At 47.0% G+C, this 25055-nt stretch overlaps 1 protein-coding gene across 2 annotated transcripts in view; it reads right to left on the bottom strand.

Annotated features, from left to right (window-relative positions):
- Positions 1–1145: 1145 nt before the first annotated feature.
- The window catches only part of ccdc186 (coiled-coil domain-containing protein 186), a 43388-nt gene continuing 19478 nt past the window's right edge, over positions 1146–25055 (bottom strand). Inside the window, exons 9-17 of one of the 2 annotated variants that reach the window (XM_060036445.1) lie at positions 23045–23131; positions 21976–22118; positions 19403–19658; positions 18684–18873; positions 15556–15639; positions 15309–15335; positions 12654–12942; positions 5712–5931; positions 1146–4351 (exon numbers count right to left, since the gene is read on the bottom strand). In XM_060036445.1, the coding sequence (XP_059892428.1) occupies positions 4268–4351; positions 5712–5931; positions 12654–12942; positions 15309–15335; positions 15556–15639; positions 18684–18873; positions 19403–19658; positions 21976–22118; positions 23045–23131 (1380 nt within the window). In that variant the 3' untranslated portion in view covers positions 1146–4267. The remainder of the gene's footprint in view (positions 4352–5711; positions 5932–12653; positions 12943–15308; positions 15336–15555; positions 15640–18683; positions 18874–19402; positions 19659–21975; positions 22119–23044; positions 23132–25055) is intronic. The other variant, XM_060036446.1, reaches the window with a different exon arrangement.

The following is a 25055-nucleotide window of genomic DNA, read 5'->3' as shown; positions in this document are numbered from 1 at the left end:
AGCACACATAACGTCTGCCCGTCAGTCAGACTGCTATTCTGAGGAGTTTTATTAATAAAGTTGCTTATTGTCTCGGAGATGTCATGGAAGATTGGCTGGAGCCAAATATGCTGGGGTAGTCAGAGTGTTGTCCGGCTGAGACAGGACGAGTCGGTTTAACAATTAGATCTCAGTCCTGTAATTAAGGTTGAAATTGAAATCAGATAAGCTTTCTCTCTCTCTCTCTCGTTTTAACTGTGCTGGTGTAAAGGGCAGTTGGAGAATATAAGTCTCTCGTGAGCGTCGACTGTACATTCTGTCGATCCTTGGGGATGCAGTCTCCGCGACTCCGGACAGGACTTCACATGGCCCGAGAAAGGTCAGGGCAGGTTGAAGGCCTGGATCACTGAAGAGACAGCGCTGTCCGATGAGTCAATAACTAATCTTAGTTATCAACATAAGTAAACTTTAGTCATAAACAGACAATGCAATTGGCCTGAGCGGATTCAATGAAAGTAAAGCAGACAGATTAAGATTAATGTCTGAAAAGAAGACACCTATTGCAATTTTCCACACTTGGACGTCACTTTCTTCCCTTTTCCTAGCAAAGCCTCCCCGGTTACAATAATACATACTCATACATTATATAACTTTCATTATATAAATCTTTGGCGGCATACAGCGTTGGCCTCTCTGCATCCACTCTCAAGCAGAGACCCCAGTTAGCCTTCAGAGGGGGGCCCTGCGGACAGGGGCCCGCATGCTGTATCCCAGTTCATTAGTTTGAACAGTTTCTTATGTATAAGAACTGAAATTTAAGTGAATGTACTTTATATTCCCAAGGGGAAATTTGGCTGGTTGAAGTGAAGTACATTTTTGTAATTGGTAGAGCCCTTAAATCATAGTTTATCTCCAATAGCATGTATTTATAATAGCCCCGAACCCTGGAAGAGAAACTCCCTTAATTAAGAGAGAGCATGAACACGTCAATGCTTCCGGGGATGGTTAGGAGGAATGGTGGCCATCATTGACATGCATAATAGTATTACAAGGGAAGTCGAAATTAGGAGCTTCAAAGACCTAGAGGGGTTTGTGCAAGTGCATCCATGTTTGTGTGTTCATGTGTGTGTGTGTTCAGGGTCTTGAATCAAACTGGATGAAGACGATTTAAGAGACTTTTTTTTAATTTTTATTATTCCCTGGAAACACCACATGTACAAATTTAATCCAGAATCAGTATTTCTAAAAATGATAGGAGCATTGTACAGGTTATATACACACACACACAAAAGTATATTGTTAATCACAGTTTGGGTATCTCACAAAACAACTGAATCATGACGAGGCAGAAGAGGAGACATCAGTTGACAGGACTTTCAAGAGTATACAAACACTGAAACTTCATAATTAAAGCCACACAGCATGAAGGGCGCCTCCTCTGGTCAAACGCTGGTACTGCACTGGCTAATTTTAATGGCATATATGGTAAAATATCATATTGCAATGACCGGAGTTTCACCAGAGGGCTCGCCATCTGTGCAGATTTAATGTCAGTGTCTGGTGGCTCTTTAAAGTCACAGATTCAAACCCACGCATACTTCAAACATTGAATATCTTTTTTTCTTGCATTCCTTCACAAAACAATGCAGCATGGCTTGGATTTCGAGCGGTGGCTTCGTCAGTTTCCACGCAGTCTTACCACGAGTCTTACCACGCAGGGAGAGAACCAGGAACTCGCTTCCAACCCAACAGCGGTTCTGTGCATCAGTTGCATAACTTGGTTTGTCGCACTGCTACTATGCAAGACTGTAATAATCCATCATGATTATCTACATATATATACACACATATATATATATATGCATATATATACACACACAAGAAGGATCAAATATGTATACCAGATTCATTCTCAAAACATATGAAGGTCTCGACAGAATTCCATATTCCAACCGCTTTTCCTCTTAAGATCAGGTGACATTCCAATCCCAAATGCTTGCCTTCATCGTTAAATGCCAGGGAGGAGCGGGGAATCTGTTGGATGGACGACTTGATAAGGGATTCTCAGCATTGGGACCGTTGATGGTTTCAGAGGCTGGAGTAGAGGAGGTGTGTTCTGAAGGCAAACACATGATAAACCCTTCAGGACTGCGGGATATCGCTTGATGAAGACATCCCAGCACATCAGAAAGGTGACCTTCCCACCCGAGCCATATGGGTGGGGAACATCAATTAAGAACCCACAACCAGCTGTCAGTTCGCAGGGGGTGGAGCTTCATTAGGGAACTGCATAATGAACACATACCTAACCACCAGAGAGAAAGCAGATCCTGTACATGGTGGGTCTGCGGATGTGCGACTGGATCCACACAACCGTCGGCCAGTGTGCGTTGATATGCGTGTACATTCAAACCCAACGACCACGACGACCTCTGGTGGCGGGGGTCCGTCACCAGAGAGACACTTCGGCCCCAGACAGGCTAGCTCACGCTTCTGCTTATGCTACCGCTCACCACAGCACCGGACAGAAACCGGATGCCAACAGTCCCGTCAAGGGTAACCTGTGCTAACGCTCACAACGGCATACATACATACAAACATACCATACATGCACACACAACATGGACGAAAATAATTACACTTTACAGATTAATTTACAACAAAATGAGACAAGAAAAGGGCAGAAGAACTATTAAAGCAAAGGCATTGCACTTTATCCCTGGTCGCATTCCCGTTGGCTTCCTCTTCATTGGCCGTCCCTCGTCCCTCGAGAGGAACAGGACTCTTTTCCCTCTTATCCCGCAACACTAAATTCACTAAGGGTCCGGCATGGGGAGACGCACGACAACAATACGTCACTCATGGAGTGGGTGGGAGTCACACTCTTGGCACAGGCCTTCCCTGGGAACATAAAGGATAGATGCATTTGGCAGCTAGCAATGTCGATGGGGTATTAAATATAGCTAATAAAGGGTATGGCTAATGGTATTTAAATAAATTATGTGGATGAGGTTGCTAACATGATGCTAATGTTTTTGCCAACATGATCCTAACATCACGAGGAAGATGCTAATCTCACAAATTATTAATTCTGCTGAAAGTAGATGATAATTAATAACAATAATTCCCAAATATACGGGTTCCCGATCAAGGCTTGGTAATATGAAATATAGGAATCCACTTTTATCAAATAAAAAAATCTCAACAAGCACTTATAGCCCCCCAAAAATGAATCACATGATTTTCAAAACAAACTAAAAAAATATATTCAAACCTAACTTAAAACAAAAAGGTCACTCTATAAATTAAATAACATTCAAAATCGATCTACTGAAGACCAGACGTACATTCAGACCTTGGATTTGTGTTAAATGTATGCCATTGAAAGGAGTTTTTCAAAGTAAGAGACTTCCGACACTTGAAAACAGTGCCTTGGGCTGCTTGGAGAACACACAGTGAGGGACCTCCGATGTCACTTCAATCCACCAGGGGCCACAAACTTACAGGCTTTAGGACCCTGGGCAGACAAATCCCTTGGTTTACGACAAGAGTGACAGATGGGGGGGGGGGGGGGAACTCTTCAATGGTTTGACTAGAGTCCCCATGGGGCTTCTGGGAGTTGAAGTGCATATGAATTCTTGCCTTTATTTTTACTGCTTCAAATCATTTTAGATTTTGTCCAAGTAGACTTCTGAAATACTTGAGGCGTTGTTTGGCAGCAGATGAGGAATAAATAATAATTACAATAATGTGGCAAAATGATGACATCATCTCCAGCATGGACTCACCCTGGAGCTCAGGTGGCGATTGGCCGATGGGTTTTCCACTTGGATGAAGACGCACATTTAAAAAATGGAAATTGTTCTTCTGTTCTACGGGAAGATCTCATCGGTAGTTTGGACCATTTCTAGAATGCACTGGAAGTGTACATTCACATTTAATTTCATTATGGCCGCTCAAGCGCTTCAAGACAGAGAGGAATTGGAGCTAGAAGAGCTAGCTACATGCGTTGGAAGGGTGGAAAACCAGCTGAAAGCGATAGGAATGGTCAGAAAGGCTGGACGGGGCTACGGGGATGGGGCCACCGGTCGGGAAATCAAAGCATCCCATTGGACAAGCGGCTGTTATGAGCGCTGACATTCAAAGCTGCTCGGGTTTCAGCCTCGCGGATTCCAGAGTCCAGAGTTCAAACTCCTTCCTGCAAAAAAAAAAATTGGGGGTGGGGGGGAATTTGAAAACCTAGAGTTGCCGTGGTCCTTCATTTGCTCCTTCCTGTGACACGATGATGTCACTTCCCCCGGACGGTGGATTCAGTTTCTCGCTGGCGTTTGATCAGCCTCTCGATCTCCGCCCCCAACGTCTGCAGGTTCTCCTGTGAACGAGGAGGAGAACAGACGCTGTTAAACACAGCTGCACAGAGTTAACACTGAAACACTTATATGGGACGGAGAAGTAGGATCATTGCTCTCCAATGCCGTTATATTTCATCAGAACTTTGCCAGCACAGATGCTAGGCTAGGCTAATGATGTTGCTAGGCCCCCAGGAGACTCAAAACAAAAGGAAAGCGTCCCCCAGGTGTTGGAGACACTAAGGAGAGCTCTTCTTCTCCTATACATACAGACTGTTAGCATCGTGCTGCAATGCATTCTATCGGTTCTACTTCTAGCACTCACACACCCATCTAAAGGGGTTTCCTCAGGCTAATCTTACACAACTCGTTCCTCAATGAGGATTATTACCTTCAATGGGGGCGAGGCGGCCTGGACACCTAACATAGTATAACACAATGGTGTGTGTGCATGGTGAAGCTCTGCCTGAGCAGCAGTTTACCTGTGGCACCAGCGTTCGAGTGAGGGTTAAGCTTCTTGGGAAATATCTGATACAACGCCACGGTGTGCGTGTCGCATTTCATATGCAACATCGCTCATCATAATGCTTATAAACAACAACGGTACTCGAAAAGTATCCTAATGTTGCCATGGGTCGTAACATGCACCCCCTTCATAGAACTCTCACGTGTTCGGATTCCAGCTGAAACGGGGCTTTCACTTAGACTTTAATAATATATGGGTCATCTTTTGAAACTTCATCCCATTTTGTCTATATTAGAGGCGCCGTATTAAAAGTAAACATGTATGTAATTAAGCAGACGTCTGTCTGCAGACAGAGAGCTCCGTCCTACAAATAAAATACATGCAAACTATAAATACAGGTGAATGTCACGTTTCAGTGTCCTATAAAACCAACCCGTCACTGTATAATTTAGCAGAACAGATAAATTGCACCACTGAGTGATACCGAGTACCACTTTGACTGACGCGACGGGGCTCAACATATGCAGTGAGAATAAGGGATCTATGAAAGTAATGGACTACTATAGTGTTGAGGAATAATAAGTGCCTCCCCCGTTTTCTGCCCCATGTATCACGGCCATGGAGACCGCGTTAAGGTGGAGAGTGACGACGCAGGGCGGCGGGCTGCATACCTGTTGCTGATTGGCTAAACCAATTATTTGCAGTCTCGAGCCGTCAATAATCAGCCTTGATGCAAATTAAATCAGCGTTGCCTTTTTCGCAATAACGCCACCGTGGTGCATGTGAATGGGTCCATGATTGGCAATTACAGAGAGAGAGTGTGGCTTAACCTCCACCAAACCACTGGCCGAGTCGGGGTGCGACCACGAGTGTGCGCGTGTGCGTGTGCGTGTGTGTGTGTGCGCGTCTCGCTCGACCTTCAGCGTGATGTTCTTGAGCAGCGTGTCCTCCAGCACGGCCTGCAGCTTGCGGTTGATCTCCAGCGAGAGGTCCAGGGTGAGGCCGGCGTCGGCCGGGTGCGAGGTGTACAGCGAGGCCATGATGCCCCCCCGCCGGCCCAGGGCCGCCTTGTTGTTGTCCGACGCCTCCGAGGACAGCGCCCCCGACTCCTCCCGCAGCACGTAGCTCTGGAGGATCCTGGGGGGAGAGAGGGAGGGGGTGGGATGAATAGAGCCTTATTTTTTCATTCTTAAATGTCCTAAATTAATTACTAAATTAATTAGTATTTATAAATGTGTTTATTTACTCGTTATTTACTCATGTTCAGTCAACCTTCCATTGATAAATGACGGTGAAACTGTGTGCGAGTGTGTTCCAGTGAATATACCTACATGTCAAGAGGTATGTATATGCGTGTGCGTGCATGTGCACGAACGTGTGTACATGTTAGTGCGGGCGTCGGTGTGTCTCTGTACTTGTGCTCATGTGTGTGTGTATAAATGCAGGCGTGTCTGTACATGCATGCGTGAGTGTATTCAGATCCAATGAGAACCACATGGTCGGGGCAGAGCCAGCCCAGGGAGCTGAGCTGGGGCCTGGGTGTGTGTAGCAGAGGTGAGGGTTCTCAGCTGGAGGCATGGAGTTTAACAGATAAACAACAGCAGCTCCTACTGCGCTAACAAGCAGATTAAGCAGGGTCATCGTTTCAAACCAGGCCGCCATTCAGTCACACTAAGGAACCCTACAACAGCATTATTATCTATAATAAGAGAGGTCACTATAATATAAATGTGTTGGTAGGTTTCCTGTTTCTGTGTCTCCGTGGTATAGTGTGCCATTCCAATCAAACAGAGCAACATAAACAACAATAACCCACCATCAGTTTCCTCCGGCACCGCCTTGTAAATTCACCTCCCTTTTCAAGCCCAAATATATATGAGAGGGGCAGGGTGTTTCCAAATAATAGCAACAAAAGTCGGTAGCGAACAGTAGCAGTAGGGAACTCGCTCATGCGTAGCAAAGCAGAATGTGGGTTCATGCTACTCTCCTCCTCACAAACCAACATCAGGGTTACTTTACAGATGATTTTTTTTATCATGCGGTGGACTGTGGCAGAAGGGGTGGTAAGAAGTGAAGAGTGAACCACCACCATGCATTAATCGGAAATCTTTGGTCACCCACTGTGCATCCGTGCAGAAACTCTACAACATGTATTCAGTCAAGGGCGTACCATATATAGGACAGACGGCATACAAATACTAATTATCAAGAAACAGGGGAGGAAGACGGGTCATTCTAGGGGCAACATGCTTCAAAATCCGCAAGGTCTTTGTATTTCAAAATAAAAGCCCCATCCCTGCACACAATACAGCTACATCTACTCGACGTACTTAAAAATAATAACAGTGGACGAAATCTACAGAAGCAAAGCAGAAACATGACCGCTAGCTATGTCAGCGCAAAGACGGAAGTCTCCATCCCACATTTAAGGCCCGAGTATACTTCACGTGCAAAGGGAAATTACGTTTGCTCATGCCAAAGAGTTTAGCACCCAAAGGGGCGCTTTGATCGCAGCTGTCTGAAATTGAGGGACATTGCAGCACATCCGCTCTGAGTGGACAATTATCTCATGTACTATTTCAGGCAACGTGTTACTGGCTACTTGCGAGTAGCTCTCTGTGACCGTGTTAAAAATTGTTAAATAGTTAGTAGGCGAGTTTCAATGGCAAAAACACCTAAATTGTCTTGTAAGTGTTGCATCACATTGAAACGGCACATATGTTCATATGTAGGTTTCTTCAACACCTTGTCGGTAGTTTGCGATCCCCGCGATCCATCTAGCGCCATCGTGGGGCGTGGATCTCCGGTAAGCGGAGACATCGGATCGTATAGGATCGTAGCGGGCCACAATGGACCTTAGCCGTTGAATTTGCACATTGCAGGAAGTATACTAAAGCCACTCGCACCAGCCACACAGACAGAAGACAGGGAACGACACTTACCTCGTACTACACTTGTGGTTGGGGTCCCCCAGTGAGACCCCAGCTCCGATGCAACAGTGTTGTGGTTAAACAAATACAAAATCAAAGAAACAAGGTGAAGCGGGGCGCTGGAATGAGAAGCATGCAAGGACAGGTGGGGGTGGTGGCCGGTGAGTTCTAAGGGGACCTTCCTTATCTTGTGTGGCAGAGGCCAGACCTTAAACCGTGCAGGGGTTAGAAACAAGCATGCAGCCTTGAGCCCCAGGAAGGCCACTCCCTCGGTTATGGAACCAGTCCGACCAGTGAGCACCACCTATGGACGTAAGGCTTCCTCTTTGTGTGTTGAGCGGGTCAATTGACGACTAATGGGAATGGAAAATAAAATAAGTAAGGACACGTTTTACCAGACAAAGACTATTTAAAGACTGTTTAAAGAGCATGCCATCGTTTGACGGGGGACAGGGGACGGGGGGGGGGCGCAGGGCTCCGTCAATACACAGCTTCGCAAATTAAATCATCAACTGCTATTCCGTTTTTGGCACACGATTTTGAGTAAGTAGGGGTTAGGGCATCTTGCCCAAGACTTGACGTTATGTGGGATGGAGCCCAGAGCCATGACGCTCTGAGTCAAACACCCTATCATATCCTGAGGAAGTACAATGGTGGCCGCTTTAAATCAACTACAAGAACCAATCAATGACAGCCTCAACGTCAAAGCCCACCAATGGGGGGTCCGGTGGCTCGGCTGACATGGAGACTGCGGGGATAGCTTTGAAGTGGCTCACTGTCCTTATCTCTTCCCCAGATGCAGACTCTCAATCTGCCCTTGGGCCAGCCTTGATGGCGGCCGACAAAGGGATGAGAGAGAGCAGGAGAACGCTTGCTTGACCTCATTCCAACTGCGGCCAAAAGGGAGAGAGTGGCTGTCAATATTTTTCGACTAGAAGGGTGTTGGGGGGTGGGGTCATTTCCGGGGCATTGTTCCGGTCTGCCCTGCTCACCTCCTTGTAAAGGGAAGGTTGAGTGACACAGACCCAGTGCTTCGGTGCGCCAGTGAGGGTCGGTGATGGGCGCTGAGTGACTTGTCACGGTGTTCTGACTCTACGTTTCCAATCATGTTGAATTATGTGCGGTTGAGTAGCCTCCGCAGGTGTGCACTCCCTTCGTCACTGGCGGGGCCCAGAGCCGGCAGGCAGGGCTACGTGCCTGCTTGGTCTTTCCTGCCGGGGAGGAGGATCATATGCGTGTTCATTTGAATGACGATCAACTTCCCATTATATAAAGACGACCAGATGTCTTTGACGCGAGTATAATTAGACGTATTCCGTCCGAATGTACCCACTCTCAGAATCAAATCGGCTAAACAGTCTCAAATGGCTTAAGCCTCCTGGGGGAGGGGGGTGGTCACCGGTCGATCCACTCTAGATCCTGGCTACTCCCACTATCTGCCAATACTTCCTCATCCTTTAGGTGCCTCCTTGTTTACAGTCCAATGCTCAGTGAGAAAGGGAGTAGAGTTGACAGATCGAGTGTAAGCAGGATCAGTTCAAGGGTAGCCAATGTATGCACGTCTCTACAGCACTGTCAATGTGTACCACTGCAGGTTGAGGGACACATTTTAAGTGTTGTTTTGTGCCTTCCATCATTTGTTATCCGTTGTAATGTTTTCCATTGTAATGTTTTATGTGTTTAGTCAACAAACACAGATGGAGCATAAGCAGCTCAAGGACTGTCTCCAACTGGCCACGGCTTTCTTGCAATAGTGATTGTGGGTGAAGGGGGCACGAGCACTCTTTGCTTAGCCCTGCATGTGAATTAATATTAAGATATATTTTTGGCCAAAGACTCTTGATGACAATATAGTGGTACACTCCCACTCCCAAAGTCGATTGGGGTTGCGAACAACTGCTCCACGATATTCAGCGAACACTTGAACGATATCTGTTCAAGTGTTCACTGCTAGCCGGGAGATCATAAGAACACAATCATGTCTGCCCATGATTGTGTAACATACATGTTACATACAGGTCTGTATGTTTGCCTGAAGCCTTTGGATTTTGCATTCATCCATTTAAACAGAGGACTTCATACCAACCGTGTCAGGTTTAACGAATGCTAAAAGGACGAATCAATTCATTGATCAAATGATACAATGAACACTTGACTTTTACTTGCCATCTTGTCAGACAAGCGGACAAGACAATGAACACCTTTTATGCGCTTTGGTGACTATTTATCATTGGGACCAAATGATCAGCCGATTAGTGCAACAACTTTACTTATCGTTAGCTGCAGGTTTACCCAAAGGCTTCTAAGGAGTCTCGGATGAGGAAAAAGCATTTTCCAGTCTAACGAGCAGAAAATTCCCATCTGTTCTCATGCCTCTCGCTGCAGAGAGCTGCTTGGATTCTGAGGGCGTCCGTGTTTTTTTTCCAAAAGGAAAGAACAAGAAGCAGCTCAGAGAGGCCATTAATGGCGAGAGACTCAGTTTATACCTGTTCCATTCAACACAGGGACTGACCAAGCAGATTTATGATATATAAAGAAATAAAAAGAATCCCGGTTTGTTAACTTTTAATGAGCTTATGTTGGTTGTATGGCTCAAGCAAAAAAAACGACAAGCGACTGCAGATGAATAGCAGCGAGCTCCTATAGGACGAGACGTTTCTTAACTTGTGTCCTCTGATGTCCCTCCAATCTCCGGGCTGACCTCGGCCCGTCTCACGGACGGCCTGGGCTGCCGTACCCAGCGCGCCCCCACTGGGATGACAGCAAGGACAGACCCACATGGAGGGCCGCGGATCCCGGGTCTATATCGAGAGCGGCGTCGGCCGGGGGGAGTCGTCCTCTTGCTTTATAAAGGCCACAATGTAGGTCACGGCTAAAGGCTTCAGTCTGAGACGACGGCAGGCTGCCAGACGACTGGAAGGAGGAGACCCGCCACACACCGCACACAAAGAGGACACCATTGTACTGCGAATTAAACTGTGCATGCATTTAGTTTTGATAAGACCCCCATCCTGTCCAGCCTTCCACAGTAAAAGCCATGTACATTAAGGTGTTTTTTTACGATCTTCTAGGTGGAATTACTTTCAAACCGATAGCAGAAACTAGATATAATTATCCGAACAACTGAAAGATGTTTTTTTTTCAGGGCACACTGTTGTATCCTCTATAATACTTAAAAAAAACAAGGACTCCATCCAGACACATTCAGCATTGTGAAAGTGTGAAAATGCATTTTTCTTTAACCAATACATAAATACAGTTAGGGTTCCCACTCCTCCATGGCTTCCCCCTGGCCCGCTGCAGTCCCCTCCACAAGGTGATAGGATGCCCTGCGTCAGGTCTCTGTTGTTTCACCGGGGGCCATTAATGTGATGGGTGTGGCGTTGCCACGGGAACCTTGATGCAGCACGTCCTCCACCACCCCCACCACCCGATGCATGACCTCGGGTTACCGAGTGCTGACACCAGTTTGAACACCGAGATAAGAAGTGGGGGATGGATATAGATATAGACAAATTAATATAAGAGCGAGAGCAAGAGAGAGACAAAAAGAGCGAGACAGAGAGCGAGAGCACCAGAGGGAAATGTAAAATGAAAGTGTGCACATCAAGGTCAGGGGATAAATGTGTGTGTGTGTGTGTGTGTGTGTGTGTGTGTGTGTGTGTGTGTGTGTGTGTGTGTGTGTGTGTGTGTGTGTGTGTGTGTGTGTGTGTGTGTGTGTGTGTGTGTGTGTGTGTGTGTGTGTGTCGGCAGCACAGACTCAACCGATACACATACTAATGAAAAGCCTCTTTAATTCCTATTAAACTGCCAAGCAGATGATCCCTGTACACATCGATTGAACCAGATGAGTTAACCAGTCCCAGACAGAGAGAGCTCAGGTTGACCAGCCCTGAGGGAGAGAGGGATCTGGACAGTATTGATGGACACAAAAAAATAAATAAACTCTCAGCGAGAGAATTTCACCCCAGTCGCAACCATGTTCCATTCAACCACATAGCAGACACTTTCATTCAGAGTGACTCACGGTCCAACACTCTGCTCATTCAGGGGCATGGACCGTTGACGCGTATCTGGTACATTGAGATAGAACCCATTCCCCTAAGAGAGACCTCGGGAGACAAACACCCTTAACCCTTGACCATCACGCACCCCATCCCGCCCCCTCTCAAATACCTCCTTACATCACCCGATCACGCGTGTGTGTGTGTGTGTGTGTGCGTGTTGAGAGAGAGTGTATGCGTTTGTGAGAGAGTGTGGCTGCGACACAGACTGAGTATGTGTGTGAGATAGTGAATGTGTGTGTGTGTATGTGTGTGTTTGCGTGCGCGAATGTGTGCATGCAGGAATGGTTGACGTATTGCGGAGGGTGCAAGGCTTTGCCGAGTCTGTCCCACAACAGCTCCTCAAGGTCATTCAGAGAACACTGTCAATGGCGCGAGGCGAGTGTCGGGAGAGTGAAGGAGGTGTGAGCAGTGTTTGCAGCCTCACTCCCAGGAGAGGAGGGGAGCAGGAGGAGGACGCAAAACACGATTAGCCTGAGACTGCATTCCACCCCCTTACCTCTGCAAATAATTAGCCAATGTTGCTACATGAGCCGGGAATTAGCATACATTTGCATCTTTATGAATGAGACTGCAGTCCCTGTAGGTGAAATCAATTAATCACACAGCGTTCCTGCCCCAATGGTCCCGGCGGCTGGTTCATCGTGGTGCAACCTTCCGCTGTCCGTCAGCAGTTTAAGGCGAACGCTGATGTGCTAGAGAACTCCCTCACGAACACCTATTTATCACCTCCTCATCCTCTGCCTCATCCTCACCTCCTCCCTGAAGGTCGACCCCATTGCCTTTATCACCTCCCACCAACATCTCCTCAGCCCCCTGCTCCTCATCACATCCTCCTCCACATCACTCCTCCTGGCCCACTCACTTGGTCTTCCTGCGGATCTCCTCCACCAGCTGCTTGATGTGGTCCTCCATGAACTCCATCTTCTCCTGCTTGCGGGCCAGGGCCTTCTGCAGCCTCACGATGCGCTCCACCAGCAGCGTCTTGTCCACCTCGGGGTAGCTGTCCACCACCATGACCGACGGGGTCTGCAGGTGCTGCTGCTCCGGGGAGCGGTCCTCGCCACTGCCCCCGCCCCCGCCGCTGCCCCCGCCGCCGCCGCTGCCCCCGCCGCCGCCCATACCGCCGCCGCCGGGGCGGGTGTTCAGGGAACCTGGAACCGCAAAGGGCCCGGGAGGAAGGGACGTTTGGTTAATAATAGCATAACATGGGGCAAGATGGCCCTTTATTAATCCCTGGCGAGGTATTAGCATGGTGAGACCATCATGATCTCAGAGAGGTTTGGTTTCTCTCTGCAGATCAGGCTTGCCTCCGGCCCGTTGAAAGCCTCTTCAAGAAATGAACAGGAAATGATAGGACCCATCAGCGCTAGGGGAAGGGAGCTTCAGTTCATGATCAACAGGGAGCGCCAAAGTCTACAGATGTTAAAGGTCACATATTATACCACCAGGTGAGTGTGATTAGCCATTACAAGCCGTTTTGAAATTGGTCTCTTCTGACATGGCAGTGGGAATGTACCACACCTGGGGTTATACTATGTCACCTTCAAAGAATAGTGGCGCCGCCCAAGGAAAGCTTAGCAATCAACGGAGAAATCAAAACAGTTTGATCCGAAAATAGACTGAATACAATTGTGGAGTGTGTGTGGCAGATGGTTGGTTTAAGCAGCCTCACTTGGCCCGAGTCAGACTGATTGGCATCTGGGGCAAGGTGAAGTTGCACACCTGTTGCAGATTGAGCAATCAATATACAGGTTGAACAAGCCATCAACACACACACACACTCAAGGAGATCTCCAGCATGGCACCAGGCCATGAGTCATTATCTGCAAATTGACAAAGAAATCGCAGCCACCTTAGTGGCGTGTAGCATGGACATTGCTACAACAATGTTCACTTCCAACCAGTCTGGGAAAGAGCAGGAGAATAAGAGCATCACTCTGATTGGCTGGACGTTGTTGGACAACGAAAGGCTGCACCCAAATGTGGTAATCAATTGCGACCTGTATCATACCACATCAATCACCAAACACAAATTTCAATGTCTGAATGGTAACACAAGGCAAGGAAAGTACAGGAGAATAGAGAAAGTACAGTTCTCTATTTAAAATTTCCTCAACTGGTAGAAAATTGTAATCAAGAAAAAATCAACAGAAGTAGAGTTCAGAATGAACACTGCCAGGTTTAGAGGTTCTATTCCCAATTAGGCAACCCATACTACGAAATATGTTCAATCAGTATTGGAAAACAGTTTAATAAAAGCGTCCACCAAAGGATATACAGTATCTATAATCAACTACTATATGAAAAATGAATTAACCATTCTGATATCAATTGATGGCAATCAATTCAATATAAATAAAAAATGGAAACACAAATGAAACAGGGAAAGAGGGAATAAAAGTGCTGCATTGGATCCCACTAAAACCAATACACAAGACAGCTCGGAAACCATTACAGCCATGGTCCCCAGCCAATCAGAATCCTGCCACCACTAGCTAGGGCCAATCAGGACCCAGAGTTCACCAGCCAGAGGCAAGACCACCCCTCCTCTACCCTGCTATACCCATAACCAAGGCTAATGTCTATTCTAACTACCCACACACACAAACAAGCACACTCAATAATTGACTAGCTCTAAGTAGAGCAACGCAGAAATAGATCCAAGAGACTGCACCAAATTTAGAAGCAAACACAATTAGTGTAGTGTGATGTCCCTTGCCATAGTTAACTACATAACAGCCAATTTCTGCCAATCAGACTGAGCTGCAGTAACCAGTGTTTTGCCAGAGAGGGCGCTCTCCCTAGTGTTGTACTTGTGAATAATAGGACAATTAATGCTGGAATGTCAATGTTTATTTACTTTTACTAAAATATGCAAGATTTTCTTGTTCTTTGACATTATTTTGTGTATCCACTTGTAAGGATTCATTGTTTCTGCAGAGAAACAGATTAATCCCATTCTAGAATTTTCTAGAGGGTTCTCGTTTTCTGGCCAACCTACATCTGTGATTGGCCCAGGATTTGATCAACAACGTAGCCTTGGATGTGATAGCATCCACGGCTACATGGATGTGCTGGCGATTGAATGTGGCCGTGGATGTTATTAAATGAATAAATGGGACTTTCACTCTCTTAGCTACTCAAATGCAAGCTTTAAGACGGCTTTAGAGAGAACAGGGAGAGGGAGGAGGCGAGGAGCAGAGCGTTTCATTTTAAAAGTTTAGACAAGGTTAGCTAGAAAGATAAAATCTTGCACATTCTCTAATTTAGCAAATTCTCAGAAGTTGTAATTACTTTTACTTGTAATAATTAATTGTATCTGTTCTTCAGGACAACGTGTGCTGAAACAAACCAAATGGAATAATTTAATTATTAAGGTTAAAGAAATATATTTGAAGCTTTAACATCTAACTAGTTTTCCCTAACTTGGAACACTTAGGGAGAGATGAACGACGAGAAAGACGACAGCATCTAAACTGTCGTATGTCTCGTCAGCTCCATCTAGTTTTAGACTAACCATTTTCTTGAGGACGGCAACGATACCCTGGAAAGCAAACGCATAAATAACAAAATCAGGAAACTGCTTCACAAATAATACCAATTTGAATTGCCTGATGAAAGCAGCAGAGTCAGCAATTTTAACAAAACAAAACAAAACATGAAAGTCCTGTCCTGAATCCATCTTGACGTGTCTTGAGGGCGAGTGTGTGTGAACTTGGTTAGGGTTAACAGGAAGTAGGCAAAGAAGCAGGAAGTAGTATTACCTGAAGAACTGGAGCGACTGCCCATGCTGCTACCCTCTCTGTCACAGCCCCCGTTCTGGTCAGCCTGCTCAAGCCTCTTGTGAGCTGGGGGGGGGAGGGAGGGAGAGAGAGTGGGAGAGAGAGACAAAGACAGAGAGAGAGACAGAGAGAGAGAGAGAGAAAGAGAGAGAAATAGAGACAGAGAGGGAGAGAGGTGCAGAAAGAGCGAAATAGAGTGAGACACATACTTTCGGTCTAATCCAAGGGACGAATGGCTTCTAGGGATGTAAATCAACTCCTACGTAAACACACTCAAACACGTGCATTAAAATATAAACACTCAAACGCATGCACACTCTCAAACAAATGCACCCACACAAGCACTCCATTAGTGACATTAGCAGCTCCCCTTCCTGCTACAGCACTGAACAGAGCTGGGTCAGACAGGCGTGTTGTGTGCTGTGGTGCCTTTCATACACAAACAGATCTCAGGACACACATTCATAAGCTGTGTGATTCAAATTAAAAGCCTAACTGCTTTTATATGGTACAACATAATATTCTTATTCATGAATCATTTTAACTTGTTTATGTAATTTAATTGAATCGTTATGATTGGTCAATGTACATTTCGTCTGTTTTCCATGCAAATTAGGCCAATAAATTGAATTGGGAGGTAGAGGCAGAGGGAGAGAGAGAGAGGGAGAGAGAGAGAGACAGAGGGAGAGGGACGGAGAGAAAGAGGGAGAGGGAGAGCGGGTCGGAGAAAGATACACACAAGTGCTTCTGAATTAAGTTTCCGAGCTGAAAGAGATAAAGCTTCCGAGCTAATCTTAAGCGTTAGCTGTGCAGCGCAGGCTAGCTAACAACGCACCCTGCATGACAAGTGGGTAGACCCCCAGTAGCTCAGGTGCTCTCCATTCCATCACAAGATATCACTACTACAGAGAACACCACCACCACCACCACCACCATCCCCCCACCCTGAGCGGCTGGGCCATTAACCACCTCATCTCCACTAGTGCTCTACCAACCCCACCCCCCCCCTCATCATCTCCACTAGTGCTTTAGTCACCCCCCCTCCTGATGGTCATAGTAATCGAGGTAATGAATGGCTTCCTGAGTACAGAACGGAGGAGATATAAAAACACTGAGCGAGTCGGAAAAAAAGGAAAAGGCTCGATTCTAAAAAAAGAAGCACGATTAGAACAATCCAAACAGGGTCAAAAGATCAGGAAGGTTCAAAGACGGCCGCCCCGAGGGTGAGAATAATTTGGTGCTTTCCTCATGGCAGTTTAAGTGTGTGCAGTAATTATAGGAGCAGCCCATCTCGACGTGGCGCTCACTGCTGTTTTCTACTGCTGTTTGGGAACCTCGGTGCCTGGAGTTTGTGATAAAGACGTTTGGTGTCTCAATTCGTTTTTCTCCTCGATAAGCCCAAATAAAAAAAACTTCCCAGCAAGCACATTTTAAATATGCTGGCTTAATCGAGCTGTCTGGAGGTATTGCAGAGAGACTGGGAAATCACTGGTGTGGGTTCTGTCGAGTTATATAAATTACATCTTTGAATACATTTAAAGTGCTGGGTAGAATAATAAGCAGAAGCAGAGCTGATAAATATTATCACAATAAAAGTCTTGGGTTGTCATGTCACAATAAAGCGAAGGGAAAGTCAGATCACAGAAGTGTGGGGGACGTCAAATCACAACATAATGGTGGGGTAATCATAGCACAATAAAAGTGGGGGTGTAGTCAGATCACATTAACAGTAGGGGTGTAACGGTACACGTATTTGAACCGAACCGTCACGGTACAGGCACTTCGGTGCGGTTACAGAGGTGTACCGCGGTCCGTAAATGTGGCGTACATAGCGTTAATATGGCGAATGTAAAGGCTTGTTTTGCGGTGCGGAACTTAAAACTTGAAGTCGGAGTTCCCCCCGGACCGTTTAGCCTTATTAGGCTCGGCTCGCACGTGCGCGAACTCGTAGTAGCAGTAGCAGAGCGCGATCGCGACTGTGTGTGGATTGATGTCTACTAGCGAACTGAGAGCGAACTGCATGGCGAGCGACAACAGAAAACCGGAGCTTGAAGATGCCCCCCTGTCATTTAAATCCCAAGTGTGGGAGAACTTTGGATTCCAGGTTAATTATCACAATGGGGAAAGACGAGTGGACAAGTCGAAAGCTGTGTGCAGACATTGTTCAACAGCGATCGTCTATGCAAATGGGAACACATCGAACTTGCACAAATTTTCGCCCCCGGTACAATTTTAACGTGACGGCACCATCCAGGTGTTACTGTCACCGCTGCAAAATGAAAAAAAGTTGTTCAAATCGTTCAAACCCAGCTCCCTACACTATTTAATCAACCCCTACACCTGTCTGGGAATTCAGAACGGGCAAATGCCATCACCAGGTCTATTGGTGTTTTCATTGCCTCTGACCTACGAGAGGCAATGAAAACACCAATAGATTATAAAATACATAAGCTGTAATTTAAGTTAAGGCTGCAGTTGCACTTTTATTTAATGATTGATTATATTTATGAGAACTTCAGAGCTTTAGAGAGCTGCAGGAATATGTTACAAACTCTTTGTTTACATACCAGCTTAAAGAGCCTAGACTGAGCATTAAAACTGGATTTTTCATTAATTTTATGTTAAGGTTATTGGAGAATTGCATCATTTTATTTGTATGTTTCATACCGACAGCTAAAACTGTTGTGTTTAATTCGTTACTAATTAAACTTATGTTCGTTCTGTCAAGCAATCCGTTTTTTCACCATAACTATGAACCGAACCGTCCTGTACCGTACCGTGACTTCAAAACCGAGGTACGTACCGAACCGTGACTGTTGTGTACCGTTACACCCCTAATTAACAGTGTGGGGTAGTCCTATCACAATCAAAGAGCAGAGGTTGTCACACGATAAAAGTGTGGGGTAGTTATGTAAAATGGAAGGGCATTCAAAATGTAAAAATAAAAGCACAGGCGAGTAACTTCAAAATAAAAGCACAGGCGAGTAACTTCAAAATAAAAGCTCAGGATAGTCATACCGCAATAGAAGCGAGGGGATGGTCGTATCACACGAAGCATGGCGGTCGTCCTATCACAATAAGAGCGCAGTGGATGGGGGGCTGGGGCTAACCTTGGATGAGCTGCTTGGTGAGGTCCTTGATGCTGGCGGCCTGCTTCCTCTTCTGGGTGACCAGCTCGTCTCTCACCTCCCCCAGCCGCGTGCTCAGCTGGCCCACCTCCGTCTGCAGCGCCGCCCGCTCCCCCTGCAGGGCCTGCACCTCCTGCTGCCGCTGCGCCTCCTCCTGCCTCAACCTCTGGGCCTGGGGGGCAGCGGGGAGGGAGGGAGGGAGGGAGAGGGGGGTGCAGAGGGAGAGACGGACGATTTAACAGAGGGTTAGGCCCAATCCCATTTCTACCCCTCACCCCTTCAAAACAAAGGGGAGGGGTAAGGAGAAGGGGTAAGGGGTAGAAATGGGATTGGGCCTTAGAATGGATGGGTTCAGAGAGAGGAAGACAATGAATGAATGGATGGATGATGAATGAAGAGGAAAAGACATGGGGGAGGGGGAGGCAGTGATGAACAGAGCCGGTGAGGAGGGACAGACAGAGGGAGGGAAGGAGGAGGAATGCTTGGAGCAAGCTCTGAGATTAAAGGCCGTGACCGTAGGTCTACTTCAGAATATCAAAACAGAGAAAAGCTCTGTTAGTCTGTCATATTTTGTCTTTAATGTTTGATCATCAACGAGGTCATGCCAGTCGCACTTCCTCTCAGATTCCCAACCGGCCAGCACTAAACCCTAACCCGCCGGCCCCACCCCCACCCCCACCTCTCCCCGGGGGGGGCCTCACCTTGTCCTGCAGCAGGCCCTGGGTGTCCTGAAGGCGGGCCTGGAGGTCGGTGGCGCCGGCCCGCAGCACGTCCAGGTGGCCCTGCAGGCCGTTGCTCTCCGACTGCAGCTGGGCGTTCTTGCTGCTCAGCTTCTCGGTGAAGCCCAGCAGCTCCGCCTCGCGCTCCCGGCTGCCCTCCACGTCGCGCTGGAGCTCCGAGATCTGCCCGTTCAGCCCGCCCGACTCCTCCTGCAGGGCAGACACCTCCTGCTGGTCCCTGGGCGACGGACGCACAACAAACAGTCAGGGTGGGGGGGGGGCTCACACAGGGGCAGGGCCGTTGGGTAGTGGGTAAAGGTTGAGGATGAGCCACGCTTGACAGGGCCGTTGGGACGACGTGAGGGTTGTCAAGAGAAAGAGGACGATTTAGAATCAATATCAATTAAATACATCCCCTCCCCGTCTGCTTTTTTCTCAGATGTAACTTGAACCTTTCAAACTGGCAGTCAAATTGGCTCACAACTATATTGGTATCCCGACGGAGCAACTAAACACCTCCGTCTCGGCGCCTTCCCCCTTGAACCCCAACCACCTAAACAGATCCAGGACAGAGCCCCTCTGCTTTTCTCGATAAAGCATCACTGAACGCACGCTTGCCTCTTTTAAAAAATGACAATTTCACTTTGAATAAACATCGAACCAGCTTCCCATCTTGGTCTAATTTTTTCTGTGTTATTATATAAAACATTCAAGCATTTAGAAAAGTGCCACAGAAATATAAATGCATGCCACTCTGGTCTAATACACAGACCATCCTGGCAGCCATGTTGGCTTTCAGCAACACACAGAAAGCCAAGATATGCAGATATGTATTTCAAGGGCTTGCTGTATACGTCTGTTTGGATTACCGTAAACCCCTTCACTACACGCATGTACAAGTGTAGAAATGTACGGGGTGCGCGCACACACCCCAAACACACACACACACACACACACACACACACACACACACACACACACACACACACACACACACACACACACACACACACACACACACACACACACACACACACACACACACACACACACACACACACTTTGGCTCTGTGATTGGTGCATTGCACAAAGGATTAATATATCATTCTGAAATAATGTTTTGAAGGGGAAAGAAAGGGCGATGGACTACATCACGGTCTCCTAATGCTGTCCAGATCAATTCAAGTGTGGCCAGAGAGTAAATAACTGTCACTGGCCAAGGTTATGACTGCAGAGTGCATACTGTACTGTGAAGACTAAAAGCTAGAGCTGAGCGGGACTTTTATTGTGGTGAATCTAATAGCTGCGGGTCTCCAGACTGTTCTACTGCTAACTCGATTTGCAAAGAGCTGCTCTGATTCCCTTAGAGTTTAGTCCTTTCCTTCTAAGATGAAGGGCCTTCATCTCATGTAGTACCTTAAAAAAAAAGGTGCATTCATTTTTGTTCCCTTAAAATGAATGACTTTCTTCATCTCCCTCTGGCGCCCTCCCTCCCTCCCTCCCTCCCTCCCTCCCCCGCACTCTGTTTTAGTGTGTCCACAAAATAAGACACAATGTCTTTTTGAGCGGCTACTTAAAAAGAAATACAGGGCTTTCTGAATAGTAGAATTCCCCCACCAGTCATACGCTTCACTGCACAAACGGGTGAAGTCTCCCGGCTGACATCAGTAGTACTAATCCTGATACATAGTCCAGCAGTCCATCCATCGATACCTCATCGATAAATCAATGGCGGTGATCTGTGTTGGTTTGGATACCCATTTTTTTTTTAGGGGCGTTTGATTTCAAGCTACTTAAGGACCTGTCTAACCCCTACTGCTCCCAGATGAGATGCTTGTCTGTTTGTGTCTCTGGATGTGTGTTTGTCTCTGGATGCGTGTGCGTGTGTGTGTGTGTGTGTTTGTCTCTGGATGCGTGTGCGTGTGTGTGTGTGTGTGTTTGTCTCTGGATGTGTGCGTGTGTGTGTGTGTGTGTGTTTGTCTCTGGATGTGTGCGTGTGTGTGTGTGTGTGTGTGTTTGTCTCAGGATGTGTGCGTGTGTGTGTGTGTGTTTGTCTCTGGATGTGTGCGTGTGTGTGTGTGTGTGTTTGTCTCTGGATGTGTGCGTGTGTGTGTGTTTGTCTCTGGATGTGTGCGTGTGTTTGTCTCTGGATGTGTGTGTGTGTTTGTCTCTGGATGTGTGTGTGTGTTTGTCTCTGGATGTGTGCGTGTGTTTGTCTCTGGATGTGTGCGTGTGTTTGTCTCTGGATGTGTGTGTGTGTTTGTCTCTGGATGTGTGTGTGTGTGTTTGTCTCTGGATGTGTGTGTGTGTTTGTCTCTGGATGTGTGTGTGTGTGTTTGTCTCTGGATGTGTGTGTGTGTGTGTTTGTCTCTGGATGTGTGTGTGTGTGTTTGTCTCTGGATGTGTGTGTGTGTGTGTGTTTGTCTCTGGATGTGTGTGTGTGTGTGTGTTTGTCTCTGGATGTGTGTGTGTGTGTTTGTCTCTGGATGTGTGTGTGTGTGTGTTTGTCTCTGCGTGCGTGCGTGCGTGCGTGCGTGAGTGAGTGATAAGCGTACTGTAGGTGCTGCTCCTCCAGGCGGTCGATCTCCCCCAGTCTCTCTCTCTGCTGGCCGATCTCCGCCTTCTGCCTGTTGATCATCTCTCTGTACTTCTGGAGCTCCTCCTCCCAGCGCGGGCGCTCCTCCTCCAGACACCGCAGCTGAAGACACAGCACAACGTTACATACACCATGCATCTGTATCTCTCGCTCGCTCTCTCTCTCATGTGCAATTTCAGTGTAGCATAAATGCAAGGGTCGGCTCTGCCATATTGAGGACTCATGGCTCAAGGGTTTTTACTCTTATTTACATTTTTCTAATTATTTTTGAAATCCTATTACAGCCCTGCACTTTCTAACGTGACTCCTGGCTTTTCTTCTATCAAACCACCTTCTGAAGTCCATTCCCCACAACGAGTAAGAGCAACGGGGTACCAAAGCTCTGCTTCAGCTCATTTCCGTGCGGTGGCATCATTTAAGATTTACTTATATGTATTTATTATTTTATAAAGTAAAGTGATATAGATATATCTGTAGAATGTGCCAATAACTATAAATAAGCCGTGGGTTTCCCCAGGGTTTACCCGGCCAGACCCCTGGTTAAAGTCACAACCAGCGAGTGGGCGTGGCTGATGTGTTGATGGCGGTTCCATCTACAGAGTCAGCATCACGGTGTTGGAAGCCTCATCCGCCGTCCTCGATGTGTTGCTAACAAAACACTGCGACTACCGCTGATTACGTTTTCGCAAAAACGTATTCAGTGGTAGACACGGTGTTTTGTCGAGGATGGTTTGAATGCGCAAAACGTATTCAAACGTGTTTTCTTTACAACATGGTAGTCGTGGTGTTTTGTGAAGAACGTATTCAGCGAAGATGGCGGGTGAGCCTTCCGACACCGCGATGTGAACACCTCTGACGCGGCTTATCTCTGTGTGTTGCACGTGTGGAAGAGCCCCTCTGGATCATCTCCGGACCCGGTTCTCCAGAGGTGATCCAGAGTTCATGAGTGAAAGGCCGGGAGGCCGTTTGAAAACTAAAGACGGTTTTAGGTCCGCTGGTGCAGAGAGAGGGGTGCGCGTGAGGCTGACCTTGGTCCGCAGCGTTTCCAGCTCATCCATGGACTCCTTGTACTTCCTCCTGAGGTCTTCCAGCTCCTTGGCCTTCACCCTGTGCACCTAGCGGGGTCAAAACACAGGTCGGAGGTCATTTACACACCCATGGAACACGAATCTGAAAGGTTGAACCATAGCGTACACACAGGTCAGAGGTCAATTACACACCCGTGGAACATCGACCATTAGAAAAGGTGAAAACAAACATCCATGAAACAGAAATCTGAAGGTCAAACCATAGCTAACACAGTTGTGATAAGAGACCCTCAAAACGTTAAAACAAGGATCATGAATCATAGTACATTAACACAGCTCTGATACATGAAGCCAAAATGGTCAGATCATTGTTCATCAAAACACCCACGGAACAACACTATCGATTTCAATCAGTCTGGAGCTAGTCTCAGTGGCTGCAGTCACAACACAACAGGATAACATCCGAATCCCCCCCCCCCCCCCCCCCCCCCCCGAGTATCAAATGAGGACAACCTGTATTCACTGGCCTCGCTGTATTCAACAGACCTTTTACTGTTGTCGAGCTAGTGCGGTACAATTCTAAACTGTTATCTTAATCATTTGGAACATTTTGAACCGTGGGAGATGTCTGGTTGGAGCTATTTAGTCAAGCTATTGATTATGGAAGGGTACTTAGTAATTTGCCAATTGTGTCGACACATTGTCCAAATGATGGATCTAAAGAGAGGAGTGCTGCTGCCAGACAGGGATGGGATTACTGCCCCCCCACCCCCCCCCGTCCCCCCCCCGTCAGCTACCACAACAAGCACAATCTTATTATGCGCGAGTTCGTTTTTGTATGATTGCTCTGAGAACAGATAACACGCTGGCCTACCCCATTATTTAATACGTCACTGATTGTTATCCGTTATCTGTTTTTCTTACCGTGAATAAATGTCACATGAATAAAACCTTAGAAATCATGTTCACGGGTGACTTCATGTCACCTCAGAGGGAAACTTCACCGGCAATGTAGGTGAAGACATCCACCCGCCTGTTCCCACGCTACGACGCAACAAACAACGCATTTTGTTACCGTTCTGATTGAGAGACACCTTGCCGAAGAAATAACCTATTAAACCTTTAAAAATGATAACTTGTACCCTATTTTCACAAAACCTTACATTAAACGTGAGCCACTGCCCAAAAGGATCACAGTACAGACCGTTTCACATAATACAGCTGCAGAGTTTTTGCTCAATTCGATTTCATTTTTCTTTGCATAAGTTCCTTAGACCCCTTATAATGGGAAAATAAGGTCCAGGTTGAAAAATCCTTCAGTTATTCTTTCATAATTGTATACCCAGAACTGCGTAAATAAATCTCGCTGGGAAAACGATTCAGGCCATGGCAAAAACACACTCCCAGTTGTAATGTATTCATGAGGACCGGGCCTCAGGGGACCACAGGGGGGGATCGCGTGGGCCGATCAATGCGTTAACAGGGCTGGTGAAAGGCCCACTTCAAACCACACACACTAGGAGGAGGCACTTGTCCTGTGCACAAACGGGAACAACAACAACAACAAATGACCAAATGAGTACGACTACGACACCAGTAGGTGTAAAAGCAGCGCAGCAGTAAACACGAGGTCCTCACAATGCATCGTAGCGGGGGGAGTGTTAGGGTCATGGTCGCTTGGGTAGGGGCTGGAATGTGGTCGCTGGCTGAGGCAGCCAGGGGATGGATAGTGTGGAAAACGGCAGTCAGTGTCCGCTGGGGTTGTTGTTCGTAATCGCAGGGATGTGTATTGATTCTTTCTAGGCCATTTATTTTTAAAAGTCCCCCCAGAACTGGGCTTTGAGAAAAACAGGCTGATGATTTGGAGGACGGACATTTTTTCAGAGAGGGAGAAAGAGCGAGGGTGAGAGACCGAGCGAGAGAGAGAGACCGAGCGGGAGAGAGAGACCGAGCGAGAGAGAGCGAAAGAGAGAGAGCGAGAGAGAGCGAGCGAAAGAGAGCGAGAGAGAGA

The sequence above is a fragment of the Gadus macrocephalus genome, chromosome 18 (genome assembly GCF_031168955.1).
Source record: "Gadus macrocephalus chromosome 18, ASM3116895v1".
Classification (NCBI taxonomy): Eukaryota; Metazoa; Chordata; class Actinopteri; order Gadiformes; family Gadidae; genus Gadus; species Gadus macrocephalus.
The sequence above is the reverse complement of the archived record's forward strand: the minus strand, read 5'-3'. Positions and strand labels throughout refer to the sequence as shown.